The 20,000-nt window shown below is 40.7% G+C and overlaps 1 protein-coding gene across 1 annotated transcript in view; it reads right to left on the reverse strand.

The window, feature by feature from the left end:
* The window catches only part of bbs9 (Bardet-Biedl syndrome 9), a 178,965-nt gene that overhangs the window by 68,549 nt on the left and 90,416 nt on the right, over positions 1–20,000 (reverse strand). Inside the window, 4 exon segments of the mRNA XM_042489984.1 lie at positions 387–636; positions 9,017–9,040; positions 9,042–9,131; positions 9,134–9,211. Of these exon segments, the coding sequence (XP_042345918.1) occupies positions 387–636; positions 9,017–9,040; positions 9,042–9,131; positions 9,134–9,211 (442 nt within the window).

The raw sequence follows: 20,000 nt of genomic DNA on the forward strand, positions 1-20,000 counted from the left end.
TGTGATTTGCAACAACAGGACTGAGTTTAGGACTCTAAAACAGATTGGTTAAGGCATGAAATAATGGTGTAAAGAAACGAACACTGACTTTGTTTTAGAACAACCAAAGCACCAGAATAAATGTTGGCATTATATGTTTCTGCAAACCACAGATGCGTCACATATGTGTGACATTTGGTGGCGGATATGATGAAACTTTATGTTTAAATGCTTGTGAAAAGGTCGTGGGATGCAAACTGTGGTTTCTGATGCACAGAAAAACAACATCGTGATACTGTGTCAGCCTCTGCCTGAGCCCATCCTCCACTCTGCTTTGCCCCCTGTCTCACCCATCCCTCACCTCTCTCATCTCCCTCTCCCTTTCTCGTCCCCCTCCCCTGACTCACCGGGAGCAGCCAGGTTCTGGACCTGGACCGGGACCTGCACGTTGGCCTCAGAGGCCAGGGTGAGGCGGCCTCCCTTGCCGATGCGTTCGCACATCAGGGTGATGTGTTTCTTGAGGCGGGTGGTGTCGCTGGGCAGACCCAGCACAGGGCCCCCCGCCTGGGCCAGAGAAGTGGCCTGGTCCTTCGGGCTCCGTGAGAGGCAGCTCCGCAGGAGGTGCGAGACGGCGGCGTCGCAGCTTTCCTCCCAGCCCTGAGGAGACAGAAGAAGCAGAGGGGAGTACAAGGGACGGTTAATATGGAGTGGAAAGATGCAGAGGAACCTTAATAGTGTCACTATTTCAATTTTTCTTTCCTTATCTTAAAAGGTGGTACAAGGCTGTGTCAACGCTCTCAAGTGATGTCGCCCGTGTGCATATAATGTGGATGTGACAGGTGTCGTCTTGACGCCCACCAGCGTAAAATAACGTCACGTCTGGTTCTGTCTGGCCATTTTCACAATTATTACACACGTTCACAATTATTACACACACACACACTCAAAAGATGCCTTTTGATGTTGCACACCGTGTCATGTCAATACTTGCATTGTGACAGAGGAGTACCCAATATATTCCTAATTCTGGTAGATCTTTACTTATTGTACATATATTTTTTGTTATTATTTCACACTTGCTTTGGTAATGTAGACGTAAATTTTCCTGTGCTGATAAAGCCTACAAAACCCGGCAGGATTAAAAGGCAGTGCATCTGGGTAAGACAACAAGGTGTTCAACATTCGAAAGTTTCTGTTTGAAACAGCGTTTTGCTGCGTTTTGTCGGGGCTGAACGCTGCCTAGGACATAGAAGAAGAACCAAAAGGGAAACAAGGAATAGGAGGAGGAAAAGGAAAAGTAAGGGTGGAGGAAGAGAAGATGAAGAGAAGATGAAGAGAAGGCAGAAAAGATTAAATCAACAGTTGTTGACCTTCAATCTTGATGCTTTAACGATGTTCTTGACATTTACAAAAGAGCAACAAAATAATAAAACACGCAAAATCAAAACAGAGTAACACACACACACACACACACACACACATACATGCAAACACACAAATACGGTCAGCTCTATTGTTGCAGGCAGCATTTGTCCTCGATTTTCATCTAGATGAATCAAATTTTACGTTACAAGGACAAAACTGGCCCGATGCTGTAGAAACAACAGATTTTCAGAAGGACAAAAAACTTAAACGCAACAGCACAGTTAATCATTATTGTCCAGTGTAGTGGAAATTTGTCTTCACTTGGACAGAACAACATCAAAAACAACATCAGTCATCATCATCTCTACCTATAAAATCAATTGATAAAGTTTTAGCAAGGAAAAAAAAAATCACACACACACACACACACACACACACACACACAGACACAGACACACAGACACAGACACACAGACACAGACACACAGACACACACACACACACACACAAACAGACAGAGCTACTTATCTTCTATCTTGTAGTGCAAACCCCTGAACCTGCCTGAATGGATGACTTTGGATGGGTGAGTCCGAGTTTGTGTGTATGTGTGTATGTGTGTGTGTGTGTGTGTGTGTGTGTGTGTGTGTGTGTGTGTGTGTGTGCGTGTGTTGACAGGTAGCCTCCCACTCTTCCCTCTTCGCCTCCCCGCCCCCCCCTCCTCTACCCACCTGCCGCCATGCTGATAGGCCCCTAATGAGCCATAATGACAGGTAATCAACCCTGTAATGATGATGACAGAGAGACACAGACAGAGACACAGAGAGAGAGAGAGAGAGAGAGAGAGAGAGAGAGAGAGACACAGACAGAGACACAGAGAGAGAGAGAGAGAGAGAGAGCGAGAGAGACACAGACGGAGACACAGAGAGAGAGAGAGAGAGAGTTTTGGAAGGTCAAGGAGATGAGATGATAACAGAGAGGTGGGCAGACAGAAAAAAGATGAGTGGAGAGACGACGGAGGAGCACATATAACAATAGAGGAAAGATGTGACCGTGAGGGAGGAGGAGAACGAGGGGGAGAGTCTGGAAGGAAAGAAAATGAGAGAGAAGGAGGAGGAAGAGGATGAGCGCTGGGATGTGGATGACCTATTCTTACCACAATACCTCACCAGGTTATCAAATACCAACATAACTGCAGGTTTCTGTGGAAACTCGGTGGTCATGCACGCGCTGACACATACGTTCCACATGCTGCAGAGGAAAATTAAATGTCTTTAGACCTAAATGGCGGACATTCATCCTCCAGAACAAGAAGAAAGGAAGCAAAGAAAGGTGGAGTGGAGCGGGTTTGGAGCGAGGCCAGAGCGATAAATTAAGACAAAGTTCCCACTGATGCTGAAACTGGAGACAAGTTTGTTTCCTGAAGCCAGAAACAAGAGAGGGATTGTTTTATGCACTCATCTTTGAAGACGACAGACGTTTGTGGAAACATTCTGCTTTTAAAGAGTGAAGACTCTGAGTTAATGCACACGCAATACTTTTTTAAAGTGAAATCTTTCTCTACGTCTTCTTTATTTTTCACCATTTCAAGATCAATTTTGGGCTTTATTTTGGGCTTATTTAACAGCTTTATTTTCTGAATAATGTCCAGGAGTGAAGAGCCTGCATCACTGTGACGATGGCGTTTTTTCCATTACAAAAATTTGGCCTAACTTTGGAGCATTCTTTAACCTCCTTCCTGAGAAGCTAGCGTGACATGGTCTCAGGTCTTCTGGTTTCAGATATCAGTATCATCACTCACTCAAGAAGGAAACATCAGCTGGCGATTAATGCAATTAAATCATCCGGTAAATTATGGATGTCATCTACGTCGGGATTAATGCATTGATACTGACAGCCCCAGTTGTGTTACTAAAATGTTAAATAAATTCGAACTAATACTTTTCTCGGTAAATAATTATTTCTAGGGCTAAAAATCAACACAGATTTTGCATTATATCCTTCCGACTTTTGCCTCGAAATTGGCCTAAAATTTCATTCTAGGGGGTATTTAAAAGGTCTAGCTTTAAAACTCAGCCTCTTAAAGACATAAATGTCGGCTGGTGATTTACATGATTAAAAAAAAAAAATTGGTGTGTACCAACCTTAATCACATCACTACTTATGTGTTAACGCTGACAAGCCTTACTTTAAAGACAATTACCTGGAAAGTTTCCGAGGATCAGTTCTCAGTTAAATTGCTAACACATAATTGTGTATTCTTGTCTTTTACTATCTGTAACTGATCCACCTGTAACTTCAATGTTTTACTGTTGTTGTTTAAAAATGTACGTGGTAAATCATTTTTTCTTTAAATTAGTCTTTAAATTTTTGGTCCTTGAACAGTCTACAAACTGCATCAGGAATATTAGGTTGGACGTGAGGGAAATCCCAGGTGTGATTGCAACATTACTGGATGGCCGTGGATAAAACGTTCCCGGGCCCAGCACACAGCCTTGGAGGACTCCCAAAGAGACGGGAAAAGGTTCAGACAGCAATCCCTCAGTCCTGACATCCTCATCATGACTGGGAAAGTCATTTGAGAAGCCGGACTTATGGTTCTGTGAGAACAATGTTGTACAGTCAGTCTCCAGGGAAAGAAAATCCTCCTCACAATCACTTCCCCCAGAAATCAGCGGATTCCTGTTTCTGAAAAAAAAAATATCCGAAAAGCTGGATTTGGCACAGATCAACATGCAACAGTTACATTTTCTTTCACTGTTCAACTTCTGGGTGTAATCAACTTTAAATGCCACCAATTACTGTAAATGCTTACTTAGAGACAATCACAAGTCCTAATGGGGTCTAAAGAAACAGCTGTTTTGAACGGTCAGCAACTGCATGTAGGGAGATTTTAAGTGCAGTGGAATGAGTTAAATTCAAATTATGAGGAAATTTAATAACCTTATCATTCTGTGTTACTAACATCTACAACATAAAGTTCAGCTTTTGCAATATATATCAACTTTATTATATGAATATTATTGAAAAGCATTAAAGAAAGTCATTTTCTTAGATCAGAATGTTCTTATATGCATCAATATAAGCTTTAAAATTTGTTCAGAAAGAAGCCAGTAGTGATTTGGTGAAATAAGATGGTTTGAAACAGTTGGGGGAGATAAAGGATGTCGTATTATTGATTGATTAATTACTTTACTTTAATAAAGTCTTGGTAAAGTAGAATCAGAGATTTACTTGTAAGCGCATCTTGCATTTTAGAAAATACTTGCTGAAAATAAGAAAGGAGGCTGTGTGGCCCTGAACTGAGTAGTTAGACTGTTAAACTGTTTTTCACCACTTCTGTGTCCAGGATATTTTGGGCAGGCCTGAAATCACGGTTCAATCACGCACTGGAGTCATCCCTAGGCACTTGCATAATAGTCTGTAAAATTCAGACAGCATTTTACAACTCTAGAAAGTTATTTTTTGTTTGAATGATCATGAGGTTACCCGTAGAAATACAGTGTAATTGTACTGATGCGTGCTTTCATGCATTTGATTGACTAACGCAGCACCTCGTCGGATGTGGCATTGGCCCTGCGTTATTTTGGCGAAGATGTCTGTGTGGGCACCCCTGCTGCACTGCCAGACATTCAGATGAATGATGGGGCTGCCTTTTTCATGCAGAGCTACAGTCAGTCTGAACACAGCTGAAGTGGCAGAACGGTCCAATATGGACATTATTTTTCAGGATACTGGGCTGGGCTGAGAGGAAGTTCTTGTAAAGTTGGAGTACCAGTCATATGGAACCAAACTAAAAAATCCCTCTGACATGTTTCATATAAAAACGACACCTGGCGAAACACAATAATGACCCTGTGTGGCTCAGAAAAAAATCTGTCAATCCTGCTGATTGGAAACATTTCATTCTGTCTTCAATGGTTCTTTATTTCAGCGTAAAGCTCAAAGAAACATCTGAGTCCGAGCTGCACAGAACTTTTTTTTCCCTGAAAATGCACTTTACAGCACTGTAAATAGTTCTGCAGCGGTTCAAGCCTAAAGAAACATTTTCAGGTACTGTACAGACATTTCTGGTTAAAGTGCGCAGGAAGTCGGTGCAAGGCGGGCTGTACGGCTGTGTGATGGATTCTGGTAAAGTACACAAAGGGCGGGAGAATGTGGGGGTCATGCAAGAATAGCAGGCAGACAGACAGCGTCAGCAACTCTGCTCGAGAGCTGACTGACCGACAGAGGAAGGAGACGAGGGAGAGGGAGCGACGAGGAGCGAGGGAGGGAGGCTCAGAGAAAGAGGAAGAAGAGGAGGAGAAAAAAGATACAGGGAGAGAAAAGCATGCAGCATGAGAGAGAGAATTAACCTTTTGAAATCTGGAGTGACATCACTTTTCTTGTGCTGCTTTCAGACACCTTTCACACATATTCAAATCCCTGTCAGCAAACAATTCCTTTAAAAAATATAAAAAAGGCAATGAGCAACTTGGTAAGTCAACACACTGCAAGAATTTAAGGGAAAAAAAGCTAGGGAGAAGCTTAGCTTATCCACAGCTAATATTCATAATTACATATTTAAAATTAAATGATGGAATTATTAAAAATGTAAAGCACTCTTCCAAATGATTTCCGTTTTATTTCTTAAATCATTTTTATTATTATTGTTGTTTTTAAACATTTAAAAAAAAAATTTGTGTGAATTTGCAGCACTTTGGGGATTATTTTCTTTTTTATCTGTCTCTTTTTATTATTGTTATTTTTTTAAACTAATTTTCAGGTAATTTCCTTATGTGATTTTTACAAATTTCTTGTTTTTTTTTAAATTCTTCTTTTATTTCTATTATTATTTATTTTACCTTATTCCCAATCAAGCCAATTTGCTCAGATTTAATGAGGTTGAGACAAAAAAAGAGGAATGGACGGTAAACAGAGAAGGGAAAGGGAGAGAAACAAGATACAGGGAAGAAAAGTGAGGAAAAAAAGATGCAGGAGGCGAAGTAGAGGTGAGGAAGAGGAGGATGGAGCCGAAGCTGTCAAGAAGGCTGATGAAAAAGTGTGGTTGGAAGCAGGAGGAGGTAAAAAAGAGCAAGAGAAGCACAAGTATTGAGAGCAGAGGAAGAGGAGGAGGACCAAGAGGGAGTAAAAAGAGAGAGAAGGAATGCAAGATGAGGAGGAGAAGGAGGAGGAGGTGTTCTGGTTGGCTGCAACTAAATGAGACGTTTAGTTCGATGCCACACGGATGCATTTCCTCCACCACTCCTCCTCCTTTCCCTCCTTCTTCCAACTCTTTTAGGAGGAATTCCTCCTCTCCCGACCCTCTGATTCTTCGCATTTCTGCGTCTGTCCTCCAGATAGAGTCCTGGCTGCACTTAGCTGCTGTCAGAGGAACTCCTCTTGTCTAAATCATGTTTCTGGGCAGAGAGGAAAAACCTCACCTTGTTTTCTGACGGGCAGCCACACATTTTTGAGATTTTTCAAGTTCTTTGCACTTTGTAGCTCAACTGGATAATCACATAATCTGGGCTAATGTGACAGATGACATATAGGTCTGAGGTCAGCTGCTCTTCTCTTACATATTTCAGTGTTTCATGCAGAGGAGATAAGTGTCCGTGAATGATGGGATGGAGAGAAAGCGGAGGAGAAAATGGGGATTATTACTGCATTTTCTCTGGAGTTACAGGATTTCCTGATTTTTACCCGTAACGTGGAGACGTGTCTCTCTTCAGTTTGTCTCCTACTTTTGAATGCTGCAATCTAAAAACAGTAGCTGTTTTTATTCATTCTTCTTCCATAAAACTTTGGCACCCTCCTCTTCCTGCTGCGTTTGCAGCACATACAAAAAAAAAACAAAAAACATCAAAACATGCAGAATAATTGAGAATGGTTTGCTACGACTTTTCTTAGAGAACTGCTGAGCGTTTCATATGAAAATCACACAAAAACAAGCCAAATTTCCCATTTAAAGTATATGGAGATCATCTGGAAATCAACATGAAAGACCTAAACTCAGTCCTCTCCTCTGGCCGGACCAAAGTTTATTGAGCTAAATGAGCATTTTGATAGCTTGCAAGTTTTTTTCTAAACATTGAGCAACATTATCATTCTTTTATCACATCTAGTAAATTTGTACATGTACTTAGTCTGATAGCTACTGCTATAAATACTAGTTAACTAGTTAGTCCTCGGCGCCAGAGCAGGCACCCGCCTTTCTTGGGAAATTTTCTTTGGACATATCATTCTCTATTCAAACATACTTTCAGGTAGATGGTATACATGGAGTGAGAGAGAAGAAAATAGAGAAATGTATGGTGGTGATGGTAATACCACTTTTTTAATGACTTTTTTTAATGCTAAAAAAAGTGCTGACAGGTTTGAATAAAACTGTGTCAGCCGCTCTCTCGGCGTGTAGTCATGGCGCTGTGTTGTGTTTTCTGAAAATAGCTCATCAGAGCACCTGTTTGTTTTAATGTTGTGGACGTGACCCTGATTACTGCAAATTCACTTAATGCCATTAATCCCTTTAAAAATAATACACACACATACACACTTAGGTACACATGTACGCTGTCCCCTGAGGCTCATCAAGTGACCCTCTAAACCTATTTCTGTCCACAATCTGTGTGTGTGTGTGTGTGTTTGTGTGTGTGTACTGTAAAAAAGGTGCTTATGTGCTGTTGTTTATGAGACGCAAATGTTTGTGTGTTAGTGTGTGTGTGTGTGTGTGTGTGTGTGTGTGTGTGTGCGGGGCTGGAAATAGACTTAGTGGTAATAAGAGGTTGAAGGGATTTGATCATAGAGCTATGGGAAAAAACTAACACACACACACAACACACACACACACACACACACACACCACACACACAACACCACACACACACACACACACTCAGAGCCTCTATGGGGTGAGAAAAATCATAAAAAAATTCATTCGTGCTCTGACTGAATGGAGGAGCTCCTGTCAAACACGACTGCTTATATGGTGCTGAGTCCCTGCACAGCAAACACACACACACAAATACAAAACACTCACACAAACAGGCACATGAAACATATACACAAACACACACACACACACCACACACACACACACACACACACACAACACCACACAAAGCTCACAGTGTGATTCAGAGGCTCATTAAAGAGCATTATGTCATCCATTCACATTGTGACCTTGACCTCCTGTGTGTATTGGTTTGTGCATTGTCTTTGTGAACACACCACACACACACACACACACACACACACACACATGCACACACACACACACACACAAACACCTCACACACACACACAACACGACACACACACCACGTTAATGTCTAAATCATAAACAGGTACCTCAGGAAAACACGCAGAGCGCAAGAGCTGACAGGTGAATGTTGTGTCTCGGAGAGTGAGTGTGTGTGTGAATGAATATTTGTGCCTGTGTGTGTAGTGTGTGTGTGTGTGCGTGTGTGTGTGAGCGTGTGTGTGTGTGAGAATCCCTTGGGAACCAAAAGTACTTAATGATATTTTTAAAGGTTTTCAGTAGTGTGTGTTTTAGCGGTGGCTTGTGTTTACTGAGCCAGCTGCAGATGGATGGACGGACACTGACATTTATAATGGCCTCCTGTAAGTGTGTGTGTGTGTGTGTGTGTGTGTGTTGTGTGTGTGTGTGTGTGTGTGTGTGTTGTGGGTCGTGTACCAGCTGTGGTGTGTCCTGCAGCAAGCGGGGCGGCAAGCAGCGTGGCCTCTAGGATGGCCGTCTGGGTCGGGGGTCAGGCCCTGCCACAGCGACAAGCATGTAGCACCAGCAGGTGGCTGTGGCGCTCCGCAGACGGACGAACGCCTCCTCCAGCTGCGCCCGGTTCTCCTCCGCGGCCTCCGCCAGCGCTATCACCTGAAGTGGGGAGGAGTTAGGTAATAACTGTGAAAAGTCTGTTTACAGCCACTTGATGCATCTTTAAATATTGATTCCTGATTACTTGTTTAAACTAAACAAACTGAAAATGAGACACTGATTGTGAAATAATTTTCAATCAAAATTTAAAAGGTAATTGTTTATTTTATCTTATAAAAAGGGAAAGAGATCAAGAATAGAAAAATTACTTCCAATATTTCTTTGTCTTTACAGTGAGTTTAGGCCAGGCATGATTAACTCACTATAAAAACTGAAATAAAAAAATATAAAACTGTAATGAATTTAAATTAAAATATAGGTAAAGTTTGTCCCCAGTGGGTTTTATAAAACTGACACTATCATGGAGTGTCACAATTCTTCAAATTCAATGTTGAAACGTTTGTTTTTTTAAGGTCACAATTCATTCTACTCGGTTCCAGGCTGGACTGTAGACTGCACGCACAACAAAGTGGGTGAAACATCAATAAAATGATGAAATAGGGACAATCTCAGCAAGTCTACAGTATCAGGGGCAGCAGGACGCTCCACCTCTGAAATACTTACGACACTCGGAGGGATATTAGAGCCGCGTAGGACGGAACAAAAACAGCGTCATAAAAACGTAACAACATCGACACCACTGCTGGTGGAATCAGCGTTTACTAGTTTGTCAGGGGAAGTAAAAGATGCTAATTCCTTGGTGTGTTTTTCAAAGCTGGGGGAAAAGTCCCTGCTCTGACAACAGGAGGACGACAGCTGGTTCTCTGCTCCTTGTTCCACTTTGTTCTGAGACTCGAAATAACACGATAAAACAGGTGTTTCTCAGCAGCAAGAATCAAAGTTTTAAAAAAAAACTAAAGATGCAGATTTAGTGTTGACCATCTTCATCCCTTGAAAATGAACTTTCTCTCGAGGACATTTCACTGATTAAAGACTCATAAAAGCTCTGAAAATGTCCCCTTTGTTTGATAAGAAAAAAGACACATTCATCACTGAATATATTACAAACAAAATATGTTTTCCAGTATTTGAAAATGCAGTATCTGACTACTCATGAATCATCATCTGGTTCTTGGAGAGTCTCGACAACACGTCCCGTTTTGTTCCCAGAAGGACCTGAGTGTCGACTGCACAACCTGAGTAAAACACTTTTATGGAGCATCAAGTCTGCAGCTCCTCCATTACTGTCATTAGTTCATCTGTCAGGTTTCTGATTTACTATCATTTACTTTAGTCTGAATCCAAACCGAAATAGCTTCATCAAAACATGCTGCTTTTCAAACATGTGGTCACCAGAGACCAAAATTTAACGCTGCGTTCACGGCTGTTACCATTTAAAACCTCACGACTCTTCACACTTTGGAATGAAAAATAATGTGAGGAGAGTAATGTAGTGAGTCAAAATCTCTGGCAACAAGCTACGGGAACGTTGAGCAAAGTTGAGCTAAAATGCAAAAAGAGGGGACAGATGCATTGAGGCGTTTTTTTAAGGTGGGGGGCCCTTCCAACAACACGGGTAAAATGGAAAATGAGACCTTCAAATTTCTTCACATCATAAAATCTTGAATTTCAGCCATTTTTTATGCCATTCGAAAAAGGCAAATTTTCATTTCTATAAGGCTCTTTTTGAAGGTTTTTTTTGTAAAAAATAGTCAGCAGTAATCTATAACAAAATCAGACACATATTGTACATACACAATTAAATCAAACAACGCAATTAAATTAATTATTTCTTGTTTTCAATGGTATTTTTGTCATATGGATATGTAATGATTAGTAGATTATATGCAGTTTATATATATTATAATGATTGCCCCCAAAAAAATTCATCAATTAAAAAGTGCAATAAGACTGTGTCAGCATGGTCAACTTTGTAAAACCTCTCAAGGAGCAATTTTCATTTTTTCATTTTTAATTAAAATTTTTTACCTAAAAAAAGTTGCAGTGAACTGTATTTGATGTTGAAAGTTTTAGTTTTTTATTTAACCTTTTACTAAAGGAATTTAAACAAAGTTTCTGTGTTGGAGTTTATTATATTCCAAAACCTAATATTGACAAAAAAATTTGTATTTTTTTTATGGTAAATGCATATCCGGTTACAAATATTGGTTATCAGTCTCATTCGACCTGCGAACTATTGATATCGGTACTGAAAAAACATATTTAAGTCAATCCCTAGTATATATAAATTTTTATACTAGGGATTGACTTAAATATGGTTATATTAAAAAACAATTTAAGGGAAAACTTAATTAAAATATTAATATTTAATATTATAAATATTAATATTTTTAATTCAGTTTTTTTCCCTTAAATTGTTTTTTTTTTACACTTTTAAACAATATGATAAACAATAAAGAATTTGAGCAAAGGTCTTGACCTCATTGTTTTAAGACTGGTTTCCAAAAAGGAGGAAGTGAATCCATGTCCGTCTACTATAATATCATTAGTTTTCGGGTTGTTTCTTGTAGTTTTGAGGTCAAACAGACTGCTCTCTGAATAAAGCTGGCAATCCCATTTTCAGGCTGTTCAGTTTAATTAGAGATTTGCGTCTTTAAAACTGAAAAAATAAACTAAACTAAAAGGACGAAACACAGGAGAGTTTAAATAAACTGCTCTCTGCACATTTGGTCGGCTTCCACTTACAAACTGCAGCATTTTCATGCTCCCGCTGAATGTTTTCCCAAAAACTGCAGAAACATGGAGAGCAAACAGAAACTGAATACTCGCTTTGAAATGAAAACGAGGGGGAAAAAAAGCAGCGCAAGCGGAGGTTAAGTTTTTTACTGAAGCACACAGCTCAGAGCGGTTCAGCAGAGAGCCAGCGAACGCATGACTGAGGTGTTTCGGGACCAGGTGAACTCTGACCTCCAGCCAGGGGTTGACCCCTCCATCCCTCCATCATTACAACAACAGAGGAGTGGAGATGAGAGGAGCGGTGAGGACGAGTGATGACAGAGCGAGACGGATGGGGACGAGCAGAACAAGAAAGGACAAGCCGGACGAGGAGGAGGAGGAGGAGGAAGAGGAGGAGGGAAACGGGAGATGAAGGAGGAGAGATGATCAGACAAAGACAAAAAGAAGAGGTGAAAGCAAATCTGGGACTAATGGACGAGTGTGTGTTCAGATAAATGAGTGATGTGCAGGCCTGAGCGCAAACGTACGCCAGCAGTTTGTTTGACAAATGGATTCAGCGCTCGCCATCTGATACTGCGAAAACAGAGATGGAAGACTCTTTAGTGAAATGCGTGTGTGTGTGTGTGTGTGTGTGTGTGTGTGTGTGTGTGTGTGCAGCAATTGCCAAAGTAAGCCGTTTTTGATTTGTGTAACATTAAACTACAAACGTACAGGTCCATGAGAGCGAGCAGCTCTCAGAGCTGCATGCAAACATGTAAACAGTCAGAGCTCAAACCCCCAATCACTTCCCCTGGTTTCCGTGGTAACCTCTAAAAATCCCCAGCTCTGAGTCAGTGGATGCCGTGTTACTCACACCTTGCATGTTCCAAAGGGTTAAAAACAGAATCATTTTGGTATCAATACTAAAAGTGACACAGCTACTGGACATTGTTTAGGCAATATTTGCCATTTCCAAAAACGTGACTGAAGCTATAAAACTGGTCCTCGCAAAGGCAGAAATATGATCTGAAACAGGCTAAAAAAACAATCCACAACTTCTACAACATGAATTCTTGATATCCTCATACAAAATTTCTACCCTGCAAAACACACACACACACACACACACACACACACCAACTTCATTGCCTTAAAAATGCACACACACAACCCCGACCACCCTCCCCTCGAGGTCTCTGAAAGTGTGTGTGTGTGTGTGTGTGTGTGTGTGTGTGTGTGTGTGTGTGTGTGTGTGTGTGTATTGATAAAAGGCTCCAGGTCCAGTGAAGGGCTCCATTGTTGGCAGCAGCTCAGCTCCACACACACTCTGATTGATGCCAGCTGAGAGAACACAAAGACACATTTAGCCTGGACACATACACACACACACACACACACACACGGAGTGGTGGTATAAGAAAATGCACATTCGTGAACCCATACGTTTGCACATGGGTTTCTAACTCGTGCAAACAGGCGTTCACCAGCAGCTGAACTGATGGTGACCTTAAACAACCTGCAGCAGAAGCTAAAGGGGTTACGACCTCCTGATGTGTCCGCAGTAAAGTCACACTATTTAACAAACAAGAAGGGACATCCCGCTGTATTTTACACACTCTAACCTGGTTTACATTACAGCCACACGGCATCTCAACACCCCCCCCCCAAAAAAGTAGAAGGTGACATGGAAACAATAAAAATAAGAGAAAAATGTCCTCTAAAATGTCTTAATTTCTTGTTTTTTTTGTCTGTTTGTTTTTTACTTGACTTTTTTTCCCCCAGACATTTTCTTGTAATGTCTTATTAATTTCTTGCTAATTTTTGGCCTGTTTTTTGGAAGAAACTAAGCTAATTTTCTTTCAAAGGGTTAACAGTATTCTTTTCTTCCTCTCTTTACGCCCATCCGTCTGTCCATCTATCTATCCATCCAAAACACAGAAGCAAACAGCTTGTGATGACAGCCAATATTTGATATTTTTCCTGCAGCCACAAACCACACATAAATACACGCACATGCATAAATACACTACGATGTGCACACACATGCTCCAAAGCCACAAGAAATCAACTGCAAAACACAAACAAATATAACACACACCCATATCTATGGTAAAGCATTAATGAGTACACACATGTGCACGAGGCTGTGGTTTAACTGAAGTAATTTTAGCTGACTGACTGCATGGGGTTTGGTAGCGACAACATGAGGCTTGTATAACCAATCAGAAATCAGAAAAAGCAGAATACTTTATGGAGGGAAAACGTTTGTTGCTTTGTGTTCACATTTGTTGCTCACATGGCTCAAATGGTTGCAAAAACATTTCATCAAAGAGCATCAAAGTTGCAATAAAATGAGACCGTTAATAACAAGTCTGTGGTGATCTGTGTGGAACCACACAAGATCTCAGTTTGACTCCTGATGCAGCCATCGCTCCTTTTTATAACTTTGAGACTGATTTGATTCAATATTCTCCAAACAAAAATCTCTGAAACCAACTCTGTCTTCAAAAATTGTGTATATTGAATAGAAATTTGATATAGAAACATGTTAAAAAAGAAACATAACACACTTGGATTATTTCTATATATTCAATATAATGAAGAGAAGTTTTGACAGACCTGCTTTAACACATCTGCAAAATGTTCACTGCCAACATTTTTTATTTGTTTTCCTAAAAAAAATCCACTTGTAGCAGCTAAAGCACGTATAAGGCTTTTTTGGTTATCTACAGGCAACTAAAAGCACTTGATTAAGAAAAAATACTGACTGTAACGTTAACCTAAAATCATGTTTTTTTACCAGATCTAAACCAACAGCCCAAACGTCACTATAGACAAAGACCATATTTTGTTCTAATAAAAGCAGTGTCAAAAACACACCCTTCTGATTATCCCAGTGATCACTGTGTTTCAGAGGGATGCAGAGAAAAGTCTTCCTACAAGATTACTTTGTAACATAAAGTCATTGCTCTGCTGTTAACCTCCTGACCGTCTAGACGGAGGATAAAATGATTGCTGCTGGAAGAACTGTCCAGAGTCGTAAAATCTAAATCTTTTGTGATAGTATTACAAACTGCTGTGCACCGTTATTATAAGGTCCAATAAGCCTTTAAACTTTTGCATGTATAACCAGTTTCAAGGTCCAGTGTGCAGGATTTAGGGGGATATGTTGGCAGAAATGGAATATAGTATAATAAGCATGTTTTTGTAATGTATATTCACCTGAAAATAAGAGTGGTTGTGTTTTCTTTACCTTAGAATGAGCCATTTATAACTACATAACTATCATGTTTTACAGTCGGCCAGAACAGACAAACCAAACACTAGTGATAGAGACAATCACGTTTTTGTGTCGGCCACCGTAGTTAGCAGCAAGACTGTTAGTTGAAGCGCGTTCGTCGTGTTGCTGTCACAGGCCAAGAATTAAAAGCATCTAAAAAGGACATTAATGTGTGCTGACCATCAGTTTTTTCGTGCATTGCTGAAAAAGTTTTTTAGCTGCGGTTCAGAGGGTGCTCCTTTTTTCCTTGTGTTGCGCACATTTTAATTTTTGCCACAGCAACACTGAACCATGACAGCAGCGGACAGAAAACAGCTAGTGTTTGACATGTTTGTCGTCAGAGCAGCTTAGATATCAGAGAGGAGTCAGTGACAGACACAAAGTGAGCAGCCAAAAAACATTAATGAGCTCCTGTCAGGCAGAAAGTAAAGTAGTAAAGTAGTAAAAGTCAACATGGCTGCAAAATGATTCGGTGCCAGAGTTTTATCCTCGGATAAAATGACACATGCGGGAAACAAAGCTGTGTGTGTGTGTGTGTGTGTGTGTGTGCTCTGCAGAGCCGACAGATTAGATGTTTCCTGCTCAGTTAGCCACAGCAAGCAGCATGGATGAACTCCAAGCCGTACACGCAAACGCAGCCATAACACACACACACACACACACACACACACACAAAGTGTTGTACTATCTGTGTCAGTGGAAAATGACAGCAGTCTGTTTGGCAGAAAGCGACGTGGCAGAAGGACACATCCCTCACTCTCCGGAGGATGGAGAGAAGAGTGGAAGAGGAAGATGAGCCGGGCGAGGAAATGAGAGAGAGATGAAGAAGACAGGAAAGAAAAATCAAGTGATTATGAGGAGCTGAGAGAGACGAGAGCGACAGTGAGGTACGAGAACAGATGCAAAGAGAGAGACAGATGTGGAGTGAGAGAGGTTCACTGAAGGAACAGAGGGGAGGAGAGAAGTGAAAGAAGTAAAGAAAACAGTGGAAAGGTTCATGCTGAGGTCAAATTAATGTGTTATACAAGTGTGTGTGTGTGTGTGTGTGTGTGTGTGTGTTAAGGCTCCGTGTTTCCGTGTCTTAATTAAAGAGCCAATTAGGATCTCAGTTTAATGACGGCTAGAATCACAGAGCTCATTTCCTGGTGTACGGTGACTAATACACACACACACACACACACACACAGGGAAACCTTACACATGCTATTACTCAGTAAAACATACGCAAACACTTGTGATCACACACACACACACACACACACACAAAATACACACAGAGTACACACACTGGGAAGCCTTACACACACTATTACTCAGTAAAACACACGCAAACACTTGTGCTCACACAAACACACTCACTCTCATTGACATCCCTTCAGACACACACACACACACACACACACACACACACACACACACACACACACACACACACACACGTGCAGAGGCACTCGAGTGTTGACGTCCAAATATCTAAATATGTGTGTAGTTTAAGTTACTTTCAGCTGTTGAACATCCTGCTGCCAAACACCTGCAGGCAGACGCAGACACACACACACACACACACACACACACACACACACACACACACACACACACACACACACACACACACACACTGCACGGGCGTATGAAGGCTTTCAGGGAGTTAATGTAAACACTACAAATTGTCAGACACGAGCTTACACTATCAGACTACACACACGCACACACACGCGCACACACACACACACACACACACACACACACACACACACACACACACACACAGAGAGAGAACAGAGAACAGCTGATGTTCTTCAGCAGAAACACGTCTCTGTCTTTTCATCTTGTGTCCATGTTTGTCTCTTCGGTCAGCTGCGTTCATTTTGCAATAAGAAGAATCTAAGTTCTGTGTATCATCAGCGCTCTGTCACCTCTCCAGCTCTGCTGAGTGATTTCCTCCAAGAAACTCTGTGACGTCACCACAATCAGTTCTTAGAAAGATTTCATCATTGCACTGCAGCAACCCTTTCATGTCAAAACCATGGATGTATAAAGAGAACAGGATACAGCGTTGGAGGCGGGACCCGTTGCTCAGTGGCACATGAAGCCAAAAAAGTTCTGCCCAGGCTGTTTTCACAAACTGTATGTAAGCTTTCCTACAAAAAGTAATGCACCCAAATTCATACGTATGATGCTTTTATGTGATGTCAGAGTTTCATAGTTTCCGAGTTGGGAAGTCGTTCTTCACATTGTGTTCATGTGCTTTGAGGTGGTAAACTGGGAACAACATGGAAGATACAAAGAAGCATTTTAATGCTAAAAGCATTTGAGCGAGAGGTTTTAAGCTGTTTAAAGTGAATTTATATTTTTACATATTACTTTATTTTTATTAAATATATTTTATATATCATATAAGATTTTTATATTTAATCTAGGTCACTCTACATGGACAGCAGTTAACATTAATACCATATTACACTTAACAAAAATCAATCAAATCAAAAATCAAAAATGAATATTTAATATGTGTATTAATATAAAAATTTATTAGTTTCTTCCCACAGAAAACAAACATTGACTTTTGCCGCCATGTTTATATATTTGTGAAATCAAGTCGCAGCTCGTCTTCTAAGATAACGGTGTTGTCAGTGTTAGTATACTCGCCTGGCATGCTTTATAGTTCAAAGTTTGCTTGCTTGCTGCACCTAATAGATGCATAAACTAAGATGTGCAACGACTAAAAGTAAAGCCATTTCTGCTGCCCTGAAACATCCCGCAAACATCACAACTTGGCAACGCGGGTATCATTGAAATTTCCCTATTTTCCACTCGTAACTACGACTTTGGAGGGCCATTCATGTGCTCGTAACTCGTAGATTCGATACTTCCGTGGAGCTCGTGAAGGCAGCAATATTCCACATATTTTAAGAGGCTGCGATCACATGACCAAACAGGGAGTTAAACAAGGAAGCAGCCCTAAGAAGTCTTTCTTTCATAGCAGGAATAGTACTGCAGGTTTACGTGCAGAGAAAGTTTGCTAAAAAGTACAGAAGCTAAACTTGTTCTGGAATGTGTTTTTACAGCAGAAAGAGGGTGTTTAACCCTGCTGCATTTAATTCCAGAGAAGAGAATGAAATGAATTCAAAGAGACAGAGATGGAGAGGCACTTTAGCATGTAAACAAGCAGCAGACGGTGGAGACAGAGCGATGTGACGGACGAGTGATGGAGGTGATCAGCATCTCTGCTCCCAGTGTCTGATAGACAGATAGGCAGACAGACAGACAGTAACCACTATTGTCTGTGGTCAAAACACACACAATACTGATAACACTGTCTGTCTACACTCACTGATAAGATGGGAGGACAGAGGAGGAGACAGAGGAGAAATGAGACAAAATGAGACAGAGAGAGAGAGACAGAATAAAAAAAGCAGGTAGAGATGGAAAGAAAGACGGAGCATAAGACAGAGTCGGTAAAAAAGCTGGAAAAAAATAGGTGATGTGTTGAGAGAGAGAAGTGGGGGATTAGGTGATAGTATCTGGCAACCCAACCTGATCCATCCTCCAATGGTTTATCATCTGCTGCGGAAAGCTCTGGAACGCACCAACCCAATAACCACGACCTCCTCTGATTTCATTCTGATGTTAAGTTTAACTGTTTTACCTTTAGCGGATGACTCACCTAATGCTGAAAGAGAAATATTCATTCTCAATACAGTTTTGATACTTTTTACATCTTTTGGCAATCCAAAGAAATGTCTGTTTTTATCTGTCTTGTCTTATAATAAAAAAGAACAAAAGCTTCATTTCAAAGTTGTCTTTGAATAACAAGAAGCTGTTCAACAATAACAATAAACCATAATGAAACTGCAAGCAACGGTTCTCTTGATTAAGCTCCAGTTACCTAAAGGAAGGTGTCAGGTAGATCTTTGTGGATGGCCACCTCAGTGTGTTCATTGTTTTGACTTTTTCTGTTTGTTAATTCTGCATGTGTAAATAAAGCATAATAATATCACTTACATCACAATGCACATTAAACATTGAGTTTTTGCACATTCCTGCACAAAAGTGCTCTTCATTTTTAAAACAGACATGCTGGACATTTTTCTTTATTTGATCATTTTTTAAAATTTTTTTACAAACACGTTCTTTTTATTTTATTGTACTTGCCTCTACACTTTATGTTCTCAACAATTTTTATGCACCAAACACGAATGACAAACCTGTTTCTGATTGTGATTGTAGTGTGATCAGAGCTAATTAAATAATTTTTTAACTGGATCAGTTACCTCAGCATAGCTGTAGATTTCAGGGGAATACAGGGTACATGTCCACCTCAGTATTTAAGAACGTGCATGGTTAATGACTGCACCACACTCTTGGCGCCCAGGGCGTACTCTGGGCACACACGGAGCAGCAGAACGCCAGGCGCAATAAGGGTAACACAAACCTGTGGGGCCGCCAAAAAAAATAGCCAAAACTACAACATTTATTGTAGCCAGAAACTGTAAAAACTTAATGTATCAAAGTTATTGTTGGACTTTAAAAGTTTTGATAGTCCTTGAACACATCACGTGGGAAGAACACCTCACAGGTTTAAGAGTCAAGTTGAGGAAAAAAATTGTGTATGAACCAAAAACACCTCATGAAAAGCTGCTGATAATCTCTACCGGGAGTAGATATCAGATTGCAGAGGTTGTTTGAGTTGGGATGATGGATGTTGGAGATCCAGAGGTTGATGCTTATTCTACTGTTTTGCTCTCTTCGAGGCGATCCAGATGAGTGTGAGTGTGAGCTAAATGCCTTAAATGTAAAAAATACAAGAAGTGAGAAGGTGTCTGGGGTTTCTTTGGTAAGAAAAATAAAGTCAAAGCCTCCTTTTTTAACCGCCTCTCCAATCAGGGCTGT

Source organism: Plectropomus leopardus, chromosome 7, assembly GCF_008729295.1.
Source record: "Plectropomus leopardus isolate mb chromosome 7, YSFRI_Pleo_2.0, whole genome shotgun sequence".
NCBI classification, from domain to species: domain Eukaryota; kingdom Metazoa; phylum Chordata; class Actinopteri; order Perciformes; family Serranidae; genus Plectropomus; species Plectropomus leopardus.